Here is a 24,359-nt window from a genome sequence, read left to right as displayed (position 1 = left end):
TGCCTTTTGAAACTGAATAATTACACATTTAAAGAAAAAAAAAGTATTTTTTCCTAACATAATGGAAGGAGTGGATTCTGACTGGATGTGAAGCCTTTATTTCAAGGCTAAATCTGCAATATGTGCAAACTAGCTGGTAAAAAAGTGCCCTGTGTTGATTGGTTTCTTTAACTTTCTTCCAGCAAAATAGCATATTGTGCTGTTGTCTTTCCACTGCATAAGAAGAGCCTAAAATAACAGAAGCTGTTCTGACATCTCTCAAAGCCTGCCTTTGTCAAGGTCACAGTTCTATTTTAACTGCATTTTGTGCAAACAGAGATAGGTATCGTAGGAACAAATATTTTATAACTAAGATGCTGAGTCCCTCAAAAATATAAAATGAAACAAAAATGCAGCTCCCACCCGCTGTTATGCAAAAACCATAACATATATTGGCTGATTGTTAGCCTAGGTCTGGGTGCAGCTCAGCTTGCCCATCAGCAGATACAAAGCTCTAGAATTAATCTGTGGATGTTCTTGCTCTTTCTTAATTAGCAACCCAAAATTTCTGAGGGACACAGGTAAAAGATGGGGGTTCTTCTTTTAAACTGCATATATAATCTTTATGTTCTTAAAGATGTGGAAGCTTTATATAAACAAGTTCTGTTGGCTCATTCAGTGCTACCAATTTGTATATAATTATGCAGAAAATGTAGAAATTAACAGCTCTTTCTCCAGTGTATTTGGAACAACCTAGAGTGGTAAAGATGAGGATGTGCTTTGGAGCAAGAAGCTGATAGAGGAGTAATATACTGAGAGTTATTAGACATGTGGATGGCAGATTTGAATCCAGGTGTCTGCTGGTTGTTTGAGTCTGGGAGAACACTGGGAAGTTTCTGTGCTTTTTCTGCTTATCTGCATTCCTGGGTATCTGTGTTTGAGCTGCTGCTGTGTAGAGTACTGCTAGTGGTGTGGAGCTTTTATGTCCTTCTCTATTACACCTGATGTGGTGGGCAGGACTGTTGGCGTATGTCCTGCTTTTGACAAGGACAAGGTTCATTTTCTTCCTGGTAGCTGGTACAGTGCTGTGTTTGAGATTGAGTATGCGAATAGTGTTGGTAACACACTGACATTTTGGCCATAGCTAAGCAGTGCTTACTGTCAGGTCAGGGACTTGGCAGTTTCCCATGCTCTGCCAGTGAGGAGGTGCTGGGAGAAAGCATGGCCAGGACAGCTGATCTGATCTGGCCAAAGGGATATTCCACACCACAGAGCATCATGCTCAGTGTATAAACTGGGGGGAGTTACCTGGAAGGGAAATGATGCTGCTTCTCAGTCAGTGGGTGGGGAGCAATTGTACTGTGCATCCCTTGTTTCTCTGGGGTTCTGTTACTCTTTCTTCCTCTCCTTAAAATTTCAATTATTATTATATCTAGTTTTAATTACTAAATTGTTCTTATCTCAACCCACAAAGTTTACCTTTTCTTTCCGATTCTCTTCTCCCCCGTGGAGCGTGGGTGGGTGGGGGGGCAATGAGTGAGTGGCTCTGTTGTGCTTTGTTGCCAGCTGGGTTTAAACCATGATGCTGTATCACATGGAGTGAATTTGTAAGCTGACACTGGATAAAAAGGCTTTGCCTATAGGAGAAAAAAAAAAATCAACTGTTCAAACAAAATCAGACCACTTTGCACTGGAGTAGATGGGCAGTGCTGGTGTGAATGTTAAACTTGCGAGGACAAAAAAAAAGAAGGGTAGTACAGGGATGAGACTGAGGTTTTCTGCAGTAGCAGAAATGCTGCTTCAGAATCTATTTAGTGTAGCTACTCCAGTTTAGCAGTAACAAGTGTAATACGAAAGGTGTATCAAATTCCATCAAGATGTTTGGAGACGAAAAGAAGTTCCTGTCATGTGAAGGAACTGAAGTGTGTGTATCTGTACATGTGTCTGTCTGTGTGTACACACACACACACACACACACACACATATAGATATACATATAAGGAAGCTTTATGGCTTTATATACATATGCAGATAAAAGCCCCTAATATCTATGCTGGTTAATGTTACTTGGCAAAAAATGACTGAACAAGAAATAATGATATAGGACTATGTATTTCCTATGCTAATAAGAGATTGATTTGCTGGGGTTTTTTTAATGGGATTAAACAGATGTTCTCTTGATGAACACCATCTGTAAAGTACTACTTTGAGAGGCTGCTTACTTAGTATTTTCTTTATATTGTAATCTATATGTATATTTTTATAAGGTATTTAATTTATAATATGTTAGAATATACTTTTAAAAAAACCTTCTGGTAGTTTAGTTTATATATTTCTTTTTAAAGGAAAGATAGAATCTGATGGGTAGAACATAATAAATATTATTTTTAGTCCTCTCAGAAGTTCAGAGTTGTGAGGAATTAAAATATAATATGGAATACCTGTACAAGAAAAGCTTTTCTGTAGAACAGGTTATTCAATATAGTTTGCCTAATTTTTTTTTTAACTTTAAATCAGAAGTTATAGATACCACTCTGTTCTTCTTTCTAGTATTCATTGCTACAGTGTCTCCCAGATATGTCTGAGTTTGTCACATCTGCTGATAAATAAAGTATTAACAAAGATCCTGTGAATTAGCCTCAATCATATTCTAAATGAATGTCTTTGTGTCTTTCTGTTATATAATAGTGTTCACTGCAGGTCAGTTTGTCTAGAAGTTACTTATAATAATAACAATATTGTGACTTGCTTGTAGCTGTTTATGTCCAGTGTGAATTACTTCTTTCTGCTCACAAGACATTATTCAGACAGTAGCAAGTATAGAGTAACATTGACTTTTAAGACCAATTGCTTTTCTGGTGGGGGAGAAAATTTAGCCTTGGGTAAAACTGTTACATTTGTGTGCAACCTGTAATTAGTATTGTAGTTGGGTAAAGCTTGATAGAGTTGAGCTCTGCAAAACCTTATTCAATTTTCTGATCTCAGAAGTCTTTTTGATGAATGAATCCTCAAAGAAACACGCAGTAAGAGTACTTTAGAAAGTTCTCAAAGAATTTTCAGATCTGTTTCGAATTTTTTAAAGTAAAGGTGGATTTGTATGGGAATTAAGATGACTAGCAAGTTGCACCACGAACCTGCAGGAGAAACAAAAAGAGTGATATAAGCTGTCATAAACCTTTTACGTTTCTTTTAGGGAGAACATGTTGCTGCACTTTGCCTAATTAAATGACATTTCTCATCGATAAGGGATGTGATATGGCATGACTAATGTGCAGAGATGCACTTGCAAGGTGAAAAGTATAGAATGGATTGCATGTGTTTACTAATCAGTTAAAAATTTGCAGTCTTCCAGGCTATGTGTAACTTGGTACTGTGTCTGACATTGTTGGAAGATAGTTAAAATTCATAGTTGTGTTTGGTGAATGCAACATAACAACAAATTTCACTGCTCTGTGGGAAGACAGCTTCTGTTTTAGATTGAAAAATTAAATCTGGAATCTAATCAAGAAGTTCACGGTGGTTTTTTTTTTTCTTCCATTTCTGCACTATGTGTCCCTCCTCTGGACTTGCTGCAGCAGCTCTATGTCCCTCCTGTGCTGGAGACCCAGGGCTGGATGCAGCACTCCAGGTGAGGTCTCACTAGGGCAGAGCAGAGAGGCAGAATCACCTCCCTTAAACTGCTGGCTCTCCCCCTTGCCTTCTTTGCTGCAAGGCCACATTACTGGCTCATGTCCAACTTGGTATTCACCAGGACTCCCAGCTACTTCTCTGCCAAGCTGCTTTCCAGCTGGGTGGCCCCCAGAATGTACTGATGCTTGGGGTTTTTCTTACTGACCATCGTGAGGTTCCTGTCAGTCCATTTCTCCGACTGTCGAGGTCTCTCTGGATGGTAGCAAGAATTTCTGGTGTATCAGCTGCTCCTCCCAGTTTGGTGTCATCAGCAAACTTGATGGGGCTCAATTCTGACCCATCTTCCAGATCATTAATTAAGATGTTGAAGGGGATAAGATCCAATATTGATCCCTGGAGTACACAGCCAATTACTGGCATCCAACTCAGCTTTGTGCCACTGATCACCACCTTTGAACCTGGCTGTTCAGCCTGTTTTCAATCCGCTTTGTCTGCTCCTCCAGCCTATATGTCATCAGCTTCTCTGTGAGGATGTCAAGCATCAGATGGTTTTCTGAACAAGTTATCTTCTTTCTGTCAACTTTGAAAAAATAAGTTTGTCCAAGAATTGGCCTTGCATCTCCCCAGTTTGATATTCAGACCCACATAGTCTCATTATTTCTCAATTTTCTTGTATATGTAGAACTGGGGTATCATTAACTGTCACTAAAATTCATCTTAAAGAGGAATGCAGTTTTTATGAAACACTTGAATGCATGGAGAGTAACAGGAAATGCTCTTGGGGAAATACCAGACTTCTTGAGTGCAGCATGTGGAACATATGCATTAAGTAAAATCCTGAATACAAAGCCTGTAGAAGATATCAAGAATAATGACCTGTTTCTTCAATGAGACAGGAATCTGCAGTTGCAGGATTACATAATCCTGCAGGACTGTATCATATGGACTCTAGAAGAGAACCTTAATTTTCCTGACTTCTCAAATGCTTTTATTTTAGGATATTTATTAGTATTTCTTCACTTGTATTTATCAGCATAGCTTTTCTCCTTGCAAAAGGAAGTCTTTGTGATGCCTTGATTAAAACCAACATAAATATTTTATGTAAACTGTTAGGAGTAGAAACTGGTGTCTGTTTTCTTCTGTCTGAAGGTGTGTACCTAATCCACTAATGTGTTGTGTGTTTCTTGTCCTAACAAAGTATGTATTACTTCTGTAGATAGCATTTGAAGTTGTGAAAGCTACAGATAGAGGTACTTTTGTAATTCTGTTTATTCTAGACCAATTGCACTGTGAATAGACCATAAATACATGATATTGCCAGTTGGGATAAAATGGTATCTGTGGGTGAGAATGTAGATATCTCTACATGTAACAAGTTACTTTTAATCTGGGATTATATAGTATGTAAATCAAGAGGCTGCTGAAACTGAAAATCACTGTGTTTTTAGTGAGTGGGAGAACTGGGACTGATGTCAGCATAGGCAAACTAAACTCGTGTACTCCTCATTTATGTGAAACATGGCTGATTGGGGGTGCACACACCAGTTTTTCTTAAAATATCTCAGGAAAATTTTAATTCCAAACTTTAAGAATTCTACATTATATCATACTCCTGCTATCTACAGTCCACTACATACTACTTGTCTTAATTTTTTTCTTGATGAAATTATTTGGTATAATTATGAGACAACTATTGTGTAATTGTGTTGAATTCTTACTACAAACACCCAATATCATACTTTTTCTGGATTATTAATATTAATGCAAACAGAAAATGAACTATTTCTGAAACAGGCACTCTAAACCTTCCCCCCCCCCCCAAATTAAATAACAAGTGTGGTTTAATGTAGCTACTGATATTTAAGGTAATCTGAAATTTCAAAGTTGGATGTTTGAAAATATTAAATGGTCTATATCTAGCACAATTCTCAATTAAAGGTTAAACTGCAGGTGTTGAGTAGCAACTTTCAGATGGAAGAATAATTTCTAAGACCTTAGAATTTCTTATGTTAGCTTTTTTTTTTCAAAATATTTATTTGGAAAAGAATCGTGTTCCAAAGCCCTAGAGGATTAGTTAAGTTCCTGTTGGCATTCACCACCCTTTTTGACTTCAAAGAATATCTGGCAGATTTTGTGAGGTGTATTGGCAAGTCAGTTCTCACTGATGGACTGTTGTACTGAGAAAACAATATGTGAAATTTCTTTTTATAATACATATAACAGACAGGGTGGTACTTATCTGTGTTTTTTCTTACATTTACTGAGGATCATCTTAACAGAAGACATAAAGGCATCCTGTTCCTTTTTCACTCAGATATGTTTTAATGTGTATTTGAAAATTAATTACCTTTTCCACTTCCTTTGAAAACAGCAGCAAGGGGATTTGTAGTACTGAATTTCGAATGTATAGAAATACATTCAATGGAAATTATGTTTTATGTCTAATTTGCCAAACTTCTGTACTCATACAGATGTAAATTAACTCTGAACTAAAAAAAAAAAGCTTAATAGATTAATTTTCTCTCTATAGGACTTCCAGTTTTTACAGTGGCACTTAAAATTATAATTCCTATGCTTTATTTAGTGAAAGTGAATAAATATTTTGGCTAATGACAATAAGATTTGTACGGTTGTACTACTTTCTTTATTAAAAAAAAAAAATTCTGTGCTTGCATAGAATAAACATTACCAAAAAATCCTCGGGCACAATAAAGGTGTAATTACAGACTCCAATTATGTAACATTCACTAGAAATACTTGGAGATTAAACTCTATTTAAAAGGTAGTTTATTCAATGGAGAAATATTTATATTTTTTAATTGAAAAGCTTTTTTTCCCCATTTTCCTTCCAGGTATTGCTTTGTTTTTGCTTTGGGATACCTCACTGTGTGCCAAATTACTAGAGTCTATATCTTTGACTATGGACAGTATTCTGCGGATTTTTCTGGGTAAGGAGAAAAATAATCTTTCCATCTTGTCCTCCTAAGTGATACTGTATCTGTTGTTGTGGTTTTTTTTTTGTTGTTTGCTCCCCCACATCCCTCCCAAGTTACGTGTGTCAGCCTTTTAAACTTTGGGAGAAAGCTGAGCATGTATGTCTATATTGACACACATACGTGCTTTAATCATAAAACCTGAGAATTTTTGTGTCTTGGTAGAACCACCCATGTGTTACCTGTTGCCTCCTGTTCCTGTCTGAATGGCATAAAGGATTTGATGGCTATGGGAATTTTTTCTCTTCTCTTTTTTCCCTAAAGTCTCTGCTACCACCCATGACAGCATGATGAACCTTGAATTGTGTCTGGTGTACTTGCTTGCCTGGCATAGTCTGATGCAACTTTTTGAAGAAAATCTGAATGGTTTATGTAACATAGCTTTTAGCTTCTTTTGGTTCTGGTTTTATGTTAGGTATTTAAGAAGGAGAAAGCTGAGGAGGCAGGCACCTGGAATGTAAGGTACTCACACAGCCCTTGGAAACAGAAAGTTTTGTTTCTATGTGCCCTCATTTTCTATAATGAACTTCTACCTAAATTTGACTTAAATTGTATAGGAGCAAAACAGAACAAAATGGGCAAAGTAAAAATAAACCATATTGGTGATTCTTCTTTGTGCTGCAGACACAGAGAAGTGAAGCGCAACATTTCTTATAAACAAATTTGCTATTATGATGGTGCTTTTGTTGGTTTAAAGGAGAGTATGTATTCTGGGGAAAAAAAGAGATAGAGAGTATTTACTACTGCTGAAAATAATGCATTAAATACTTTTCAGGAATATTGTGAATGGCAGTGGTCTTTGTAGTTTAGTATTACCTGTGGTAGAGTTGTACTTGTTAGCCTTGTTGCTTCTCAGTCTTCATAAGAAACGGGCACATAGTACAGAATCTTAACTTGTAGGCTGAAGCCAAAAACCTTTATGGTTAAGTTCATCTTTTCTGTCATCTTTATTTTCTTACCTTCTGAAACGTCTTTCTCCATTTGTCTTACATCCAAGTGTCTGCCTTCAAGCCAGATATCCGAGTTCCGATTGTAGTCAGCAGAGATGTGATGGATGTGGACAGTAGAGTCTGGAGGGCATTTCAGCTGACCGACTACTAAGTATCTACCTGAGCATGAACTGAGTCACTTGTCAGATGCCCCTGACTATTGACTAGATCTCCATGGGCTGTAATGAGAGCTTGCAACACAGACATACGTGTGAATTCACTGAAACTAGATTTACTGATGTTGAATTTATTTCACTGTTGCAAGTTGAATTGTAATCCAAATGCTGTCCCTTCCAGTTCACTGTAGGGCCAAAGTATACAACACTGGCAGTGATCAAAGCTCTGAGCTGACTCTGGAAATGGTGTAATTGCACTTTGTTGTTGTTCTCTCAAAACTATTAGTAGAGCTTGAGTGCACCGTTGCTCAAATGCAACTGTAAGTGCTTTCAGATAGCAGCTGGCTTTGTGGCTCTGCTGGTTTTGTGTTAGCTCAGAGATTTCTGCTGGGTCTAAACATGTCCAAAGATTCTCACATCCCATTCCTGGAGGTGTTCAAGGCCAGGTTGGATGGAGCTCTGAGTAACAAGGTCTAGTTAAAGATGTCCCTGCCCATGGCAGGGGAGTTGGAATTAGATGATCTTCAAGGTCCGCTTCCAACCCAAACCATTCTGTAATTCTATGATTTATGAGCTCTGTGCTCTGGACAGAACTGTCCTGAAGCCTAGATCCAACTGTCTGACTGTATGTTTGAGCTGTCAGATTTAAACCACCCTTTCATGCACCAGTTTGGGAGTTTGATGCACATCACATTAAATTTCTGGCATACACTGCTTATGCTCCCTTGACACCTGAGGCAGAGGTTACTTCCAAAACAGGCAGAGAAAGAAAACTTTCCCTAGTTCCAGGATAAGACAGTAAGCTCAAGAAAATAACTAAAGTTGCTGTTGAACCCCAGCATCAGCAAGTTGTTCTAAACATGTTGGCAAGGATTCCTACGGTGGTTAGCCCCAAAGGAGCTCCGAATATCTGTTTACCTAGATATTTCTCCTAATATGCCATGCCCATCTAAGGTGTCCAAGCTGAGAAAATCTGGGAAAAGTTTAAAGGACAGTCTTAATGCACTGACAATGGAGAAAGCTGAGGAGACCTTGTGCTGGAGATGCAATTGCTTGTGCAGAGCTGTGTGGGCCTGGCTGCAGTACTACCAATGAACCTTCTGCTGCCTCCTTTCTCTTTCTCCCAGCACCTAAAAGGGGTTGTTAAAATCCTGGTTCACAGCCTCACTGTGCCAGGAAGGACTCTTCCTCTTCTGGTCTCTAGATTGTTGCTCCTCAGCCAAATCTTTGATGATACTGGAATAGCCACTTCAGAAGGCAAAACCCCCCAAAACTGGTGCCTGCTGTGACAACAATGACAGACATATCAGCTGGAATTAGTGTAAGGGCCGACTGGGCTCCTCCTGGGCTCCATCCTTCCACCAGGCAGGATCCATGCTGTCACATGTCTGCTTACAGAAAACCCATTATGTTCAGAATCACCTGGGGATTTCTGCCAGCACCAGGCAGGTCTTCAGCTGAAATGCTGGAAAGACATATGAGGGATTTACCAGACTATCTGTTCTTGCTTAGTTTTCTTCCTCGATGACCCTTGCTTGTCATTCTAGTCTTCATATCAGGATTTTGGGGCACTGCTAATAACAGTAGAATTTTTTTTCCCTGATTGCATTTTGAGGACTGGAAATAATTCTGTGTTTTGAAATAACCATTACCTAAAAAAAAATTAATTTGACAAAATTAATCTGGCAAAATACCGGTGTAGCCCTGTCAATGAAGGAGGACTTGATGGCTTTTGGATTTGTTTTCCTGTGCCAACTTAAATGTGTTATAAAAATGCTAAGTGCACTCAAAACTTGAACAAAACTAATGCCCAATGTACAGTATGATTATTTTGTTGTGCTTTTTTTTGTTTGTTGAGTTTTTTTTGTTGAGTTTTGGTTTTGTGGTTTGGTTGTTTTGGTTTTTTTCCTCCAGCTCACTACTAGGTAAATATAACTCTGATACATTTTTTGAGATCTGATTTCAAAGTTAAATTTCTAAATTCTAGTAGCTTACTTTGCGCAGTCCTCCATTCTTTCCCTCCCACAGGTTGAGGATTTTCAATATTGAGATTTACATCATTCAAAAACTCTTAAATAGTAAGAAGATGGTATAATTTCTCAGTACAAAACTGAGTTGGATAACCAGGGAAGAGTATTTCTTGGATAGTTTATGATTCACCCAAGTGTACCAAATTCAGAACAAAGGGAACTCTGTTGGAGCCAGCATAATTATACTGGGTTTTTGTTTTGCCAGATATGTTTACTTGAAGCAGATAATAATTCTAGATGGAAAAATTAAGTATAGGACCAGGCGTTAGAAGAAATGCTGGAAGTGGTCAGCATACCTAAATAATTTATTTTAATGTTCAACTTTGGTATAATTTTATTGTGTTTTTTTGCTCCTGCAGTAACTTGCAATGAATATAATTGCTCTTACTGCCCTTTTTCCTTTACTCTTCTTACAGTAAAAAAAAGAAACTATGTTAGTAGAAAATACTAGCTGTGTTTGTGGAACCTAATAAAGCAATAAAAGATGTGAATTATCAAATACTGCATTTAAGCCTTAAATTCTTTTCATTGCATTGAAAATTCTATAATGGTTTGAGCTCAAAAAAATTATTCACTTTGTTCTTGCATTGCAGATCTTCCAATTTAGAGTAATTAGGCTGGACTACTAGTATACACTTTCCCTGGTATTTCCATGTAAAAGAAAATCCTGAATTTCTATCTAAATTATTCTTTTTTCCTTTTTTTAAACAGTCCAATGATGATAATTACACAGAAGATCACTAGTTTGGCATTTGAGATTCATGACGGTAAGATTTCTTTACTGTGTTTAATTTTCCATACAAAATAAATTTAAGGAATGTTTGTCATGAGTCAGTGAGTTACTTTAGTCCAGTTTTGTGTTTTAGGTCAAAACATATTTTTCTGTCTCAATTATTTCTTTTGATGCTTACTAATGAAAGTGCTGAGAAATGTTGCTCAGACTCTACAGAAGCTCTAAAAATGCTGACACTGTGCAGAAGATATGACTTATCAGAAGACCAGTGACACTTCTGGAGTCAGTGACCAAAGACCAGTGACATTCTTTTGGGCTGGATTATTGATCCTGAGAGTTAGCTAAGGAATTTCCCAATTCAGAGATCTCTGCTGCTGACAGATAGGTAGAAGAAGCACATGTAATTTCTGTTGTTGAGCATCTTTTGTTTTAAAATGCTAACTGTTGAGCTCTTCCCTAGTTTGTGCCATATATACGGATTTTTATAAAGCCTTTGTATATGTTTCATTTTGTTTACTATCATAATTACACTCACTGCTAACATATTGCTGTGAACAGGGAGATTATCTAATTATGCTTATGTCTTTTCTCCTGTTAGATTTATCCATCAGATAAGTGGGCCTTATGAATGAATCCTAATGTTGGCTTTTGTGGGTAGGGTAGCTAGATGTTTAGTTACCTTTAAATTCAAAGGAGTAATTTTCATTTTAAAGTTTAAAATGCCATCTAATAAATGTGTCCAATTAGATTGAATCACTTGAAGCTACAGCTGTCAGTTGAAGATTTGGGAGTGTAGCCCCAGACACCTGGATCAAGCCACCTGCTGTCCTGAAATTGCTTTAGTAACATTATGTAATTGAGTTTAATATGTTTTTGTCTCACATGTGTCCTACCTTTAGTGCTGTTAGTGTTTCATTTTTTTTCCCTTCTTGTTAATTTACACTGGCTAGAGAAGCCTGTAGGCAGCAACATTCAGGAATATGAAAAAGCGGGAAAACACCTTTTTGTAAAATACTTTTTGTAAGTATTTTTTGTATGAATGAAAATGAGTAATGCTAGGCATATCTAGTCGGTCAAAGAAGCTGATATCTAACTTCCAGACAAAATATATTCAGAAGTATTAGTCTTGCAATCTATAATTAATTGGACTACAGAGTACACAAGTTAGAGGAAACAGGTTATTATAAGGAAATAATAGTTCTAGTACCAAAGATACATGCTGCTTCTTAGTGGAAAGACATATTCTGAATTTGCTGACATCATGCACAAATAGTGGAGTGGTGGTATGGAACAAGCATGTGAGTGTTCCTGGCAATCTTGAAACAAATGTTTCATTTAGTCATCTCTATTATTAACTTTCATAATGAACTAGAAGAGATTTTTTCCTATTTAAATTAATTCAAATAATTTGTGTTTTCCTCATAAGCTTATTTTCTGTCTGGATTTCTTGTAGATACTATTGAATTCTGAGTATCAATCTTGAAATTTTGTTCCTTGTTGACCTCCAAAGTCTTTGTCAGCCTATGAGGAGTAGCTGGTAGTATACTGAAAACTTTCTCTCTGGTTGTGTCTGCAATTTAGCAGAATCCTTGACTTGAGTTGGATGATCACTCACACTGCATATGAAAGAGTCTGTCTAGCTAAGTGGATATGCTGAAAATTAATATGGAATCCCATAAATAAATAACAACTACCCCTATAACTGTTACACCCCTGTGCTGTTACTGTGAGGGGGATTTTTAAGCAGGAAATCTCTATGGAAATTGCAGAGGATTAATGTAAGTTCACTGTATAATACAGACTTCTCAGAAGTTTGCATGGATCATAAATTTACACCTGAAGAAATTTGGAGTATGCCTTTCATGTATTGTGATTTACATTTTGAACTTCAGTCTTTGATAGTTCTCACTTTACAGTTTCTCAGATAAGCACTGTCAAAAATGAGTAGTCAGTGTAGTCAGTCACTTGCTTTGTATTTTTTGCTGATTATCTTTGGCATCTCACATGTATATTCTAAAGGCAGAATACATGATTTGTATTGTACATGCACCACCAGACTATTGGTGTCCATATTTATTCTTTATGGCAAGATTTAGATTTATTTCTGCAACACTAATGACAGAGTTAGGGAAGAAACAGAACTTTTTTGTACTTTAGATCCTATAATCTGGAGCACTTTTTAATCAAATTTGAAACTAGCATATTTTGGAGAAGAAAAGTTGCATTGCAGTTGTTTTAGAAGCAGGGGGTTTGTCTAGAAGGGCTATAAAATGGAGGATTTGACTTGCATGAGAAATTCTAGCTATGAGGTGGTGGCAAGTAGAGAAGCCTTTAGCAACTGTACTTATAAGGTACTAGAAGTTAAGCAGGGGAGATGGAGAGATACTGTCACTTCTTAGCTTTGTATCTTGCAATGAGTTCCCATGGCATTCTCCCTCTTTTTTTTGCTTGTAACCCACTCATCCCCACTCATGAGCCTCACTCATTTTATTGCAATTCTGCGTGAGATTAAGGATCTTTACCAGAAATACCCATATCCAAATCCAACCTCGCTAATCTGTATGCGCTTTGGCAGCTTGTTTTTAATTCTAGTCCTTAAGGAATCTTAAATAAAGATTCTCTTCAAATGTTTATATTCATAACCCATCGAAGGTCTGGAGGTCACAATATACTTATATCTCCAGAAGATTCAGTCAGCAGAACTAGGGAACATTAGATTTGATTTTGATATTTAAAAGGAAAAACCAAATATCTCAGAGTTTTTTACCCAACCCTCTTGTTATTTCTTTTCTCTAATTTAAATAATACAGGAAACTTTAAAGAAAATAAATGGTTATTTTTTTAAAATTAAAATAAACATGATATATAATTTATTTCCAAATTATTTCTTCATATTATTATGTTACACTCATCCATAAAAATGTGTGGCTAGATACAGGTAAGAAACCAGAATCATAATCCATTTTATTCTGTCAGCTTCTTCTTGGTTCCCAGGGGCTGTTCTCACATGCTTTCTAACCACAAAACTCTTTATTCTTGTGTGTGTAACTGTAGTGGGTTGACCCTGGGCTGGATGCCAGGTACCCAGTAAAGCTGCTCTCTCACTCCCCTCTGCAACTGGACAGAGGAGAGAAAAAAAACAGTGAAGGGTTCATGAGTTACGAGCTGGGAGAGGTCGCTTACTGATCACCATCATGGGCAAAACAAACTCTAAGTGGGGATAGTAATTGAATTTATTACTAACAGGGTCAGAGCAAAAGAGTGAGAAGTAAAGTAATCTTAAAAACACCTTCCCCCACCCCTCCTTGCTTCCAGAATTCTGCCGCCTTTCCCCCAGCAGTGCAGGGAGACAGGGAATGGAGGTTGCGGTCAGTTGTTTCTGCCGCTGGTCAGGGAGAGGAGTCCTTCCTTCCTCTGCTCCTGTGGGGTCCCTCCCCCGGGAGACAGTACTTGATGGACCTCTCCAGAGTGAGTCCATCCCACAGGCAACAGTTCTTCCCAAACTGCTGTCCCGTGGGTCACTCCTCCATGGGGTGCAGTCCTTCATGAACGAGCTGTACTGATGTGGGTCCCCCACAGGGGCCACAAGTCCTACCAGGGAAAAACTTGCTCCAGCATGGGGTCCTCTCTCCACGGCCTGGAGATCTCCAGCAGGACCCTGTTCCATCTTGGGCCTTCCACTCGGTCACAGCCTCCTTCATGCATCCACCTGCTCCAGCATGGGCTCCTCCATGGGCTGCAGGTGGGTCTCTGCACCTCGATGGTCCTCCATGGACTGCAGGGGCACAGCTGCTCCACCATGGTCTGCACCATGGGCTGCAGGGGCCTCAGCTCCGGTGCCTGGAGCATCTCCTGCCCTTCCTTGTGCACTAACCTTGGTGTCTACCTTGTTGTTCCCATGTTCTCACTTCCCTGGCTGGAATTTTCACCTGCGCAACAACCTTAAATATGTTCTTAACTGTGTTATCACAGAGGCGTTACTATTGCTCCTGATTGGCTCAGCCTTGGCCAGCAGCAGGAAGCCCATCCTGGATCTGGCTTGCATTGGCTCCACCAGGCAGGAGAAGCTTCAAGCAGCTTCTAACAGAAGCCACCCCTGTAGCCCCCCGCTAACAAAACCCAGCCACAGAAACCCACTACATTAACTTTCTCCCATCCCTTGTGCCTTGGGTTTCAGCTCTGTAGTTGCTAATTCTTAAATGTGCTTTTCTGGGAATATTGCTTGCTTTTTTCCCTAATTATTGTTTCTTCTTTGTATCTGGCACTCTCCATTTTTAAAAGCAATAGATTAAACATTGATGCAGATCTGGTGAGGCACTGCTTTTACTTACTGTGAGAGCTAAAAGAAGATAAGGAGTGCAGTGAATGTGCAACTTGAAGGCCTTTTTTAAAAAAAATTTTACCTCTGCCTTAGCAAAATATAGTTAAAGGCTAGTCTTACTCCAGTGTTTTAGGTCACAGTTGCTTTGCTCCAACAGTGTGCTATTAGGACAATGGCTGAATTATTTTATGCTGTTTGCCCTCATATTGCTATTGTAATATTGCAAAGTTGTGAGATTTCCAAATAGGCTATTCCGAATAGGCTATTCGAGCCCGTTTCTCCTTGTGAAATAATGAAAATACAGTTGTGGTGGGGCGAAACAGTTTTTCCCCCTGAAGTTATAAAATGGTAAAACCCCAGGGGGTGGTGACCCTTGAAGTTTTGAGGTTTTAGCCAATGAGCGCTTCTGCAAAATATAAACATATCACAAGCAGAATGGAAGAGAAGGCTGTTGTAGTTTTGTTGTTAGAGAAGTAGCCATGTTGTAAAGCCATGGGGAGAAGCAGCTGCAGCCCCACTGGGGGCTGGACCCCCCGCCCCAGCCCCCGGGTGGGGGCTGCAGGGACTTGGAACAGTGTTAGGCTGGGCTAAGTACCTGTAGCTGAAAGCTAAAGAAGTTTTCTCCACCGTGAGTGAGCAGAGACAGAGCAGCAGCAGCATCCAGAGATTGTGGCTAAGAGCCAAGAGATAACTGAAGAAGCAGCAACATAACATGCAGCTAAAGAGAGACACAGAGTTGTCTGAAGAGAGAGCCGAGAGAGAGAGACAGCAGCAGAGAGAGAGAACTGAGTTCTACAGAGGAAGTTTGGGTAAGAACTGAAACCAAAAGACCCCAAACTCCTTGGAGATCCCTCACCTCCTAGAAGGGGTGAAGTGCAACATGCACTGCAGAGGAGCTGAAAAGCTCAAAGCGTCCTGGAAAGCTGGACCAGGACAGCCAAAGGAATGTGGAGAGGGTGACCTTGCCCCCCCCCCCCCAGGCTGCTTGAGACAGAGCACAGGAGCTCTGGTAGAACTCTTGAGGCAAAGACTTTCAACTGAAAGCTGCCCTAGACATTCTGACTCAGAGGTAAATCCCCTGAGGAAGGGACTTTCACGAAGATGCCCCTGCACTTCGTGATATGGCCGTGGTGAAGCGAGTTTTGTCCCTGCTGGCAGTCCACAGGTGAGACCTTCGCTTGGAGTCGAAGGGCGAGAGGGGTGAAAGGAGACCCCCTTGTGTGTATTGAAAAGAGATCCAGCTACAACAATCCAGTTACAGTTGCTGCATGAGAAGAAGAGAACCTGCTGCCTTAGAGACACTGCTGCTCTGAAAGTGGAAATGGGATTTTCCTCCTTCCCTCCTGGACTCTTATTTGGAAGGGTGAAGAGATTTGATCCATTGTAAATACTTATGTCATGGTAGAGATAATTAATATTGTATATAATGTATACAAGGACTCCCTGAAACAACATCTCAGCCTTGGCCATATTGATCTTCATCACTGGTCTACTCTGGCCTCCAATCGGGAGGCCTGGAGACACACCATCTATAACACTGCTGTCTCCTTTGAGAACACACGCAGGATCACTCTCGAGGAAAAAAGGCAACGCAGAAAGAACCGTGTCTTGCAGAATACACCATCTAAGGAGTCTTTCTGCTGTGCCTTTTGCAATCGGATATGTCTGTCAAGTATTGGCCTCATAAGCCACCAGCGTGCCTGTAGCAAATGTGGATAGTGCCTTCCCAAATCTTCGTTTGCGAAGCCTAGCCATGATTTATTTGTACTGTCGTTGTAATGTATATATTCCCTTTCCCCCATTTTGAGTCTCGTGTAGTGTCTGGAAAAAGCACATCTCACATTGGGTTGAGATGTGGGGTGGGGGGGCTAGGACTAGGGAATTGGATTTTGGGGCTCTCAAACCATGACAATAGTCTTTGTCCAGTATGGCCCCTGAGAGGAGAGATATTTCAATGCATAGATGAAATACATGGAAAATGTGAAGAAGGTGAGGAAAAACAAAAAGCGAAGAAACATTTTCATAATAAACACTGTACTAGTTGTCACAGTCTTAATTATTTATTGCTACCCACCTCATCAGGTTGTGGTTCTACGTGATACACTTGGGAGGTTTTTCAGCCAAGGCTTTTTTTTCTTTCTTTTTTATTTTAAGTAGAAAGTAAGTTTCTTGTTGGTTTGCAGCTAGTGAGCAGTCCCATCCAAGCTGAGTACCTGCTATTATGTTAGTAGTAATGGTTTTGTTAGCTATTCTTGAACAATGGAATAGTGTCAGAAGTGTCAAAGATAATTTCTTGATTTAGTTGATGAAAATGTTTCTTCTTTATTTTCAGTTAACTTTTACTTCTCTCAAAGGCAAATAATTCTAATATTCAGCAGAAAGACATCATGTCTTTCTAAAGGCTGACAGACAACTTTAATATTGGTCTGCTCTGGCTTAAAGGGTAGAAATGTGGGCGTACTGAAGCACTGAACAGCTTATGTGTTTCTGTACGTGAGATGTAATAATTCAAATTTATTTTAAGTAGACACCTTAAAACCAGAAGAGGATTACCAGGCTGAATTGCTGATTGCCACAATGTGACACCACGATAAAAAGGGAAATACCATGTTTTGGTCAACTTACTTTTCAGATTGGGGTTTTTTGGTTCTTTTTTGTAATGACAGGGGTCAGTTAAGAATGTTACATTTATGAATTATTATGTCTTTTTAAAAGTGCATTTGGATGATTGCTGTTGTTCAGTTTTCTCTTGTCTATACTTTCACAACTCTTAAGGCAGAGAAATGTGTGCTTATGTATGTAGAAATAAATACTCGTAAGGATTTTCGATAGGTCATCACAACCCAGTTCCACTTTATAAATCTTTGTATTAGAGCAAAAAATTTGCAGCTGTTTAACCAAGAATGTTGTTCTCTGATATTTCTGTTAATTGTATAAGTGAAACTACCATGGTGTGGTGGTGATTTGGGGTGGTTTTTTTTTGGTAACTTGATGCTTTCTTATACCTAGGAGTTTCTTTTACTGATCTCTTTCCAATAATCTCTTGATTTCTTTTTTATTTTTTTTTTTTTATTTTTAAAGTGCCCCCTTTTGTGATCGTGACATTATGGTCATTGTTATTTCAGTATCAGTTATATTTTGATAACACCATCCATTTGGGCTTAGCTGGTGATCTGTTTCAGAACCTCAAAATTTATTGCAATAGGATGTCCATGTTTATTATTAATGTAATATAACCTGATGTCTAAGCATTATTAGTTACTGATTAGCCAGTTTTCCATACAAACACAAAAGTGGATAAGTTTAACCGCAAAGCTGGGATGGTGCCATGGTATGATTGTAAACATTGTATTATCATAGTGAGAGCACAGTAGGAGTGATATTATGCCTTAATAAAGTCTATATGGCGGGATAGCTGTGTGTGCCTGAAGATGTTGGTTTTGTTACCATTAGGATATGAGCTCTTGAGAGGGAATGAAAAGATGGAACTTCCTTATGACCTAGACCACTAGGGATAAATTTTATTACCGATGATTTACACAATTCTTTTACCAAGCAGGGAACACAGGAGTACTTCCTGCTTTATGGATGAGAAAATAGAGTTATAGTTGCTGAATGGTGAAATTGTTTCACCTCTCTAACAGATGTTCGATAAAACCCATTTTCTCAAATCTCCACTGTGTGATTTGGTATCAACTAAGAGCTGCAGCTGTTGTGGCAGTATCCTGCTTTAGGATAGGAGAAAACAATTCTTATAATCCTCAAAGAAAAGTTACAAACCCACATGAGTTCCCTAGCAGCAGTGTGCTGCCGAAGTGGGGGTTCTTCATCTCCAATGTGTAGGTAGGGAACAGCTGTGATTTATGAGGTCTCTGTTCCCATGGGCTTACACTGCCTGGGAAATATTGAGTGTATATATATTAATTCATCTCATATTGGATAAACATCAATGTAAGAGCACCTTTTACATATACATTTTCTATGATTTAAAGAATTTTATCAATAGCCCCCTGAAAACTTTCAAGAGTGAGACAGAGATCAATCGTTTCCTTGTTCTTGTGTGCTGTGCAAAGATGATAAATGGGCTTTCAAGGCACTGAGAAGGTATTTAAAAAAAGAGCGGGGAAAGCCACTAAACTGGCCTCAAAGAATCTGCTGGCTGAAGGGAAATCTTAGTGAGATAGGGAAATGAAAAATTAATGGAGGCTTACTTGTATGCAGTATGTTTGAGACAGCAAGGGCATTGCTCACCAGGTTATTTGAGCCTTAACTGAGTTCTTATTTATGTCTGTATATATATATATATATATATATATAACTGGAATCCATTTTAAATAGGCCAGTTCTTTCCTCCTCACCCCTCCAAAACCACAGATCATATTTCAGTGGTTAGATTCTTCTATTTAAGGTTTGAGGTTTTTTTCCTACTTTTTCATACCACATCAATGGTGTGAAATCTTTCGTTTGACTAATTACCTTTATTTAGTGGCTAGTCTGGCTTTATGCGAGTTAATTTGGACACACTTGGTGATCTCTTCCTCCTTTTGACTTAAGGGTAGAATACTCATATGGAATATAATGGCAAAGGGGGCTCCTGCTCCAGTCAGTTTGCACTGTGTAGACTGTGAGAAACTGAAAGCTCTGCATGGGACACTTCTCTACACTAGCCATAGTGTGGGATCTGCATCTCTCTATGAGTGTGTCACGCAAAAAGGGGCAGAAAAGATCTATCTATCACCTTACAAGGCATCTTTGTGTTAAATTTCTGTTTAAGTTTGTGTTAAATTCAGAGATTCACTACCTGAGAACTGTAATCTTTATGGCCTTAAAGGTTACAGTCTTTCAAAATACTTGACATTTTTTATTCAGTACCTTTATCAGTATAGAAATCTTTGCTATAGCACCAAGGAGAAGATGTGAAAATGTAACAATGAAGATGAGAAGGTGCCTGCATGAAGTTAGGGGATGATACTTTGTTCTTCAGTTACTTACTGAACTTACTCTTGAGTGAGTATGGATGACGGTAACTTTCCGCTGTGAAGGCTCGGAATCAAGGAAGACATTTTTTCAGGTCATATTGAAAGAGAGGAGATGGCAAGTTGCTAACCTCTCTGTATTCTTGGCTTTGTTGAAGACTAGAAGTGTGGTTTTGAAGTTGCGTGTATAGGTCACGGTCACACTGGAGTCACACTGAGGCAACAGAGTTATCTTGTCTTTAGATAACAAGTGTTTCCATGAGTCACAGAATTAAATTAGATTTTACTTCCCCCCAGCCCCTCAATCTTTTTTTGTCATAAGTCTGACTGAGTTTGATATCCAAAAAAGAAGTTGGCTGCAGTTGAAACTTTACTTGGATCAAGTATAAGGGCTCCCCTCTGTGGATATACTGGAATTGAGGAGTGGGGTTGAAGGCAACCATTCGGTGAGAGGAGGAGTAGGAGGATCTTCTTTAGAAACACCTGTTTTCATAAAGCACATTGGGATTTCATATCTATATTACCTCTACTCTCATCAAACTTGTTTGGAAGTTGGCTGTTAGGTTTGAGCACTGCTACGGAGGAAGATAATTGAAGTTGGATTTCATAAGCTTCATTTCCTTTAGGAAGCTATGTGCATAAAAATAAAGTTTTTAGTGGCAAAGAAAAATTGTAAATGTGAACAGCAGGGAATGGCTGCATGTGGGAATGTCTGAGCCACTGGAGAGGCAGCAGGAAGAGATGAAGGGGTCATTTTGGCAGGCAGTGCTGTCTGGTATAAACCAGGGCTGTCTGAAGGTGGGAGCTCTACTTTTTTGTGCCTCTGAATTAGAATATTTCATAATAATTTAAAGTGTTAAAAATAATATTTTTTACTTTTCTCTTTTATGGGAGTACAGATTTTGAAGACTCATTTTCAGAGATAGGTCACTAGCATTTCAGGAAGAGCCACATATGGCAAGAAGGTAAATTCAGTCTTGCTGCTGAACTTAGACTTGGCCTGCCCCCTTCTGATAGCAGGGGTTAGGGCTTCTTGTTAGTGCTTGTGAAAAAGATTGTAGCATCCTTTGCTGCCGTACCTGCCTCACTGGACCTTGGTCACAATCTTTACTTGCAGGGAAAAGGTGCTCTTGAGGTTTGCCTTAAGTTTAGAATTGCTGAAATCTGTCTTGGGCTGTGTTCATTCTACGCATCAAAATTGTAATAACTAATGTAATGTCCCTGGGTGGCTGCAATGTTGAAAGGGTTTGGGGGATTCTCCAGTTTCCAGGACTGGGAATAAAGAGTTTTAAAACCTGCAGACTTTGAAGTCTTAACCGATGTAGGAGAATTATTTTTGTCAACACTTACCACATGTTGTCTTAATGCTTTCCTGAAATCCATGTGATTTCAGGTTTAGGCACTGCTGGATATAACTGAAGATACAAAAGTTTGTAATTCTGTCAACAGTAAGAATTGTTTGATCCAACTCCAGTAAAAATGTTATGTGACATAATACCTCTGAAATTGCTTGAGGGGTTAAGAAATTACATTGCAGCATGAGGCTTGCTCTACTGAGTAAAGAAACAGCTAATTAATGTGTGGGAGTTTAGCTTTTCTTTATATTTTCTTTTTCCTGTCCTCTTCCCTAGGAATGTTTCGGAAAAACGAAGACTTGACTCCATCACAGAGGTGTTTGGCTGTAAGGTAGGCTTTCACACATTTCTGCTTTGGGGCTGTTTTGTGTGCTTTATTAATGCTCTGTGCAGTTTCTACAGTTCACATTCAAGACAGAGAGTTTACAAGCTCATGTAAAACAGATCCATGCTTTTTATATTTGTAGCTTAATTTGTACATCTGTTCTTCCGAAAAATATCACTAGAAGTAGGTTTTATACTTATTTAGGAAAAGCATTATAAGTTCTATGCAGTGTATGCAAATTAATGTCATATCAGACAGGAGACTAGTTAACAGTACACATATGAAGTAGCTGGTGAAGAAACATGCTTGTTTAATTCTGTTTTTCAGTATTTGACTTACCCTTTCTCCTTTCTTTATTCAGGAGACTTGAAAATAATGTGTTGTCTTGGGCAAGAGAGGCTCGATTTGAGACATTTGCTTTAATTGAAATTATTGCCAGTTAACACAAGGCTTTGTTTATTGATTCAAAATAGAGAACCTAATACAGTTGAACAAGCAGAGCAACAGCCTTTCCTTTCCTTCCCCAGGCTCAGCTTCAGTCAAACACCTCTGCTGGGCAAGGACAGGGTCATTAGAGTTCAGGAGGTCTGTCTGAAAATGCTCAGTATGGATTGGAAAGAAATTCTGTGTGTAGAATGTTTCAAGCTGTGATTACAGAAGACACATAAACTGCTTTTGTACATGTGTTTTTTAGTGCAATCAGAGTAAGAGATAACATGGAGTATGACTTTTCCTACTGTGGAAATTCTGTAGAACTACACATCCCATCTCACGAGTTGCTTGTCTTTGAATTACAGACGCATGCCAAGTCTACTGGAGTATTTAAGTTACAACTGTAATTTCATGGGTATCCTGGCAGGCCCGTTATGCTCTTACAAAGACTATATTACTTTCATTGAAGGCAGATCATACCAACTGCAACAGTCTGAAGCAAATGGGAAGGAAGATACAAAATATGAACAAACGGATCCTTCCCCAAATGTAAGATGTATGACTCTTGCAGTGCTGATGCTTACATAATCATTGCATGAAAAGCTTGGTTTGCACTCTTCATTTACAGGCATAACTTCTGAGCTCTATCTGGAGTTCATTCATCAACAGAATACTTTCCTGCTCAAAAAGTTATATGCTTATTTTTTTAAGGCAGGTTTTCTCCATGGTTTCCAGACTGGATCTTGTGGATAAAAACAGATTAAATTGGAGCTTCCTAACAAGCTTATATGGTAAAAAGCCATCTTTAAATTAAAACAGTTCATGCACGTTTCCTTCAAAGTATATACTGTGCTGAAAAAAAAGTCCTGGTAAGGAGAAAGTGCACAGTTTGTTGTTTGAAAGCTGATGAGAGTTCCAGCAAGGTTTCATGAATGTTGTCAAATTATGTTGGTTTTTAATGTTTATTTGCAACAAGTCGAAAACAGTCATATGTAACAAATTGAAAAACAGTCATAGAGAAATAGTTCCATTTTTTAGGCTTTGAATCATGTAGAGAAGAGATACTGAAGGTGTAGTAAAAGGTATACTAACCATAACACTATGAATAGTATTCTTAGCCACACAATTCTTTTTTTCTCCTTGTTCCTCTACTGGAAAAGAGACCAAATGCATAAATAAGATAGTCCAGTTGATCATGCCTAGCAAGAGAGATTGTATGACCTGAATTAAAATCAAAAGCTCACAAAGCTTGTTACTTTTAAAATTCGATCCCATTAGTTTAATGATCAGAGTACTGGATATTATCTTTTCACTCGTTTCATATTCTCTTAAGTAGAAGTGTATCAGACATGTACATTTGTGTGTGCCTAAGATAATTATTAGCACACATAAGAAGCAGAATTATCATGGGGTCAGCTGGAACACTTCAGATAGATCGCTTTTGCTAATTCCAGTGCCAGTTACCCATGTTCTTCTTATCTTGTGGATCACCGACTGTTGCTGGAGCAGATGAAGGCATTCCCACACGTAGCTGCTTGTTTCATCCTACCATCTAGAGATTATGTCCCACAGCTGGGCCAACAAGGAGTGCTTCACCATCAGTTGTGGCATCTCCAACCACTTCCACCCTTTGAAAGTGGATGAGGATTCTTTGCAGTTCCATTCTACCTATCTGATGTGGTTGTAGTAACTTGCACCACAGGAATGTAAAAGAGTGGCTGGAGGATGATAACACTTCAAACTGCTCCACAGGTTGACAAAGCACAGAAGCTCACACAGGTGTGCTGTGGAGCGAGTAGTTAGGAAGGGTGAAAGACAGGGGGAGAATTCCTTGCATAGATTGTGGCACCACATGGTCCATACTCTGCATGGATGTGTTGTATTGACAAAATTGCAGACACTTCTTTTGTTTCTAAATGTTGTTTTGGCTCAGTAAAGTCCGTGTACTAAAATCCTATTTCTGCAGAAAAATGTTATGTAGTAAAATTATTGCAAATATATGGAATTAAACCAAATCTGCCCATATCAGTACTTTCCGGACATGCATCTACTAATTGCCTGATAGGATTTCCTGGCTTTTTATCACATAATCTTGCTAGCAATCTGGACAAAGTCAGTAGGAATAAATGTAAACCTATGATGGCTTCTTCTTTCAGGTAAGCGGTTTTCCTTAAAACAATTGCTCTTAAGATGCTTGAAACTTTTTGCAATTTATGCTGCATTAGCTTTTGACATAAAAACAAAGAGAAGCTGTTTATGCTCTTGATACTCTATCTGCCAACTGGTGTTAGAGAAATTTGGCTGCATTTTATAACACCAGTGAGTATTGTGTGCTTTGGAGAAATATGAATGATACCATTTCACTGCATTTGCTGCATCAACTAAAATATTCATTGTCTTGTTGTAGAAGAATGTTTAAATACCATTAACTTTGTATAAATACTTAAAATTTGTTCCTTGATTCTCATGTTATTATTTCA

At 38.6% G+C, this 24,359-nt stretch overlaps 1 protein-coding gene across 2 annotated transcripts in view; it reads left to right on the top strand.

The window, feature by feature from the left end:
- MBOAT2 (membrane bound O-acyltransferase domain containing 2) overlaps positions 1-24,359 on the top strand; it is a 102,906-nt gene that overhangs the window by 56,426 nt on the left and 22,121 nt on the right. For both annotated transcript variants that reach the window (XM_032682718.1, XM_032682719.1), the window contains exons 4-7: positions 6,462-6,557; positions 10,449-10,504; positions 21,399-21,453; positions 22,245-22,428. In XM_032682718.1, coding sequence (XP_032538609.1) covers positions 6,462-6,557; positions 10,449-10,504; positions 21,399-21,453; positions 22,245-22,428 — 391 coding nt within the window. The remainder of the gene's footprint in view (positions 1-6,461; positions 6,558-10,448; positions 10,505-21,398; positions 21,454-22,244; positions 22,429-24,359) is intronic.

This window comes from Chiroxiphia lanceolata, chromosome 3 (genome assembly GCF_009829145.1).
Source record: "Chiroxiphia lanceolata isolate bChiLan1 chromosome 3, bChiLan1.pri, whole genome shotgun sequence".
Taxonomy (NCBI): Eukaryota; Metazoa; Chordata; class Aves; order Passeriformes; family Pipridae; genus Chiroxiphia; species Chiroxiphia lanceolata.
The sequence above is the reverse complement of the archived record's forward strand: the minus strand, read 5'-3'. Positions and strand labels throughout refer to the sequence as shown.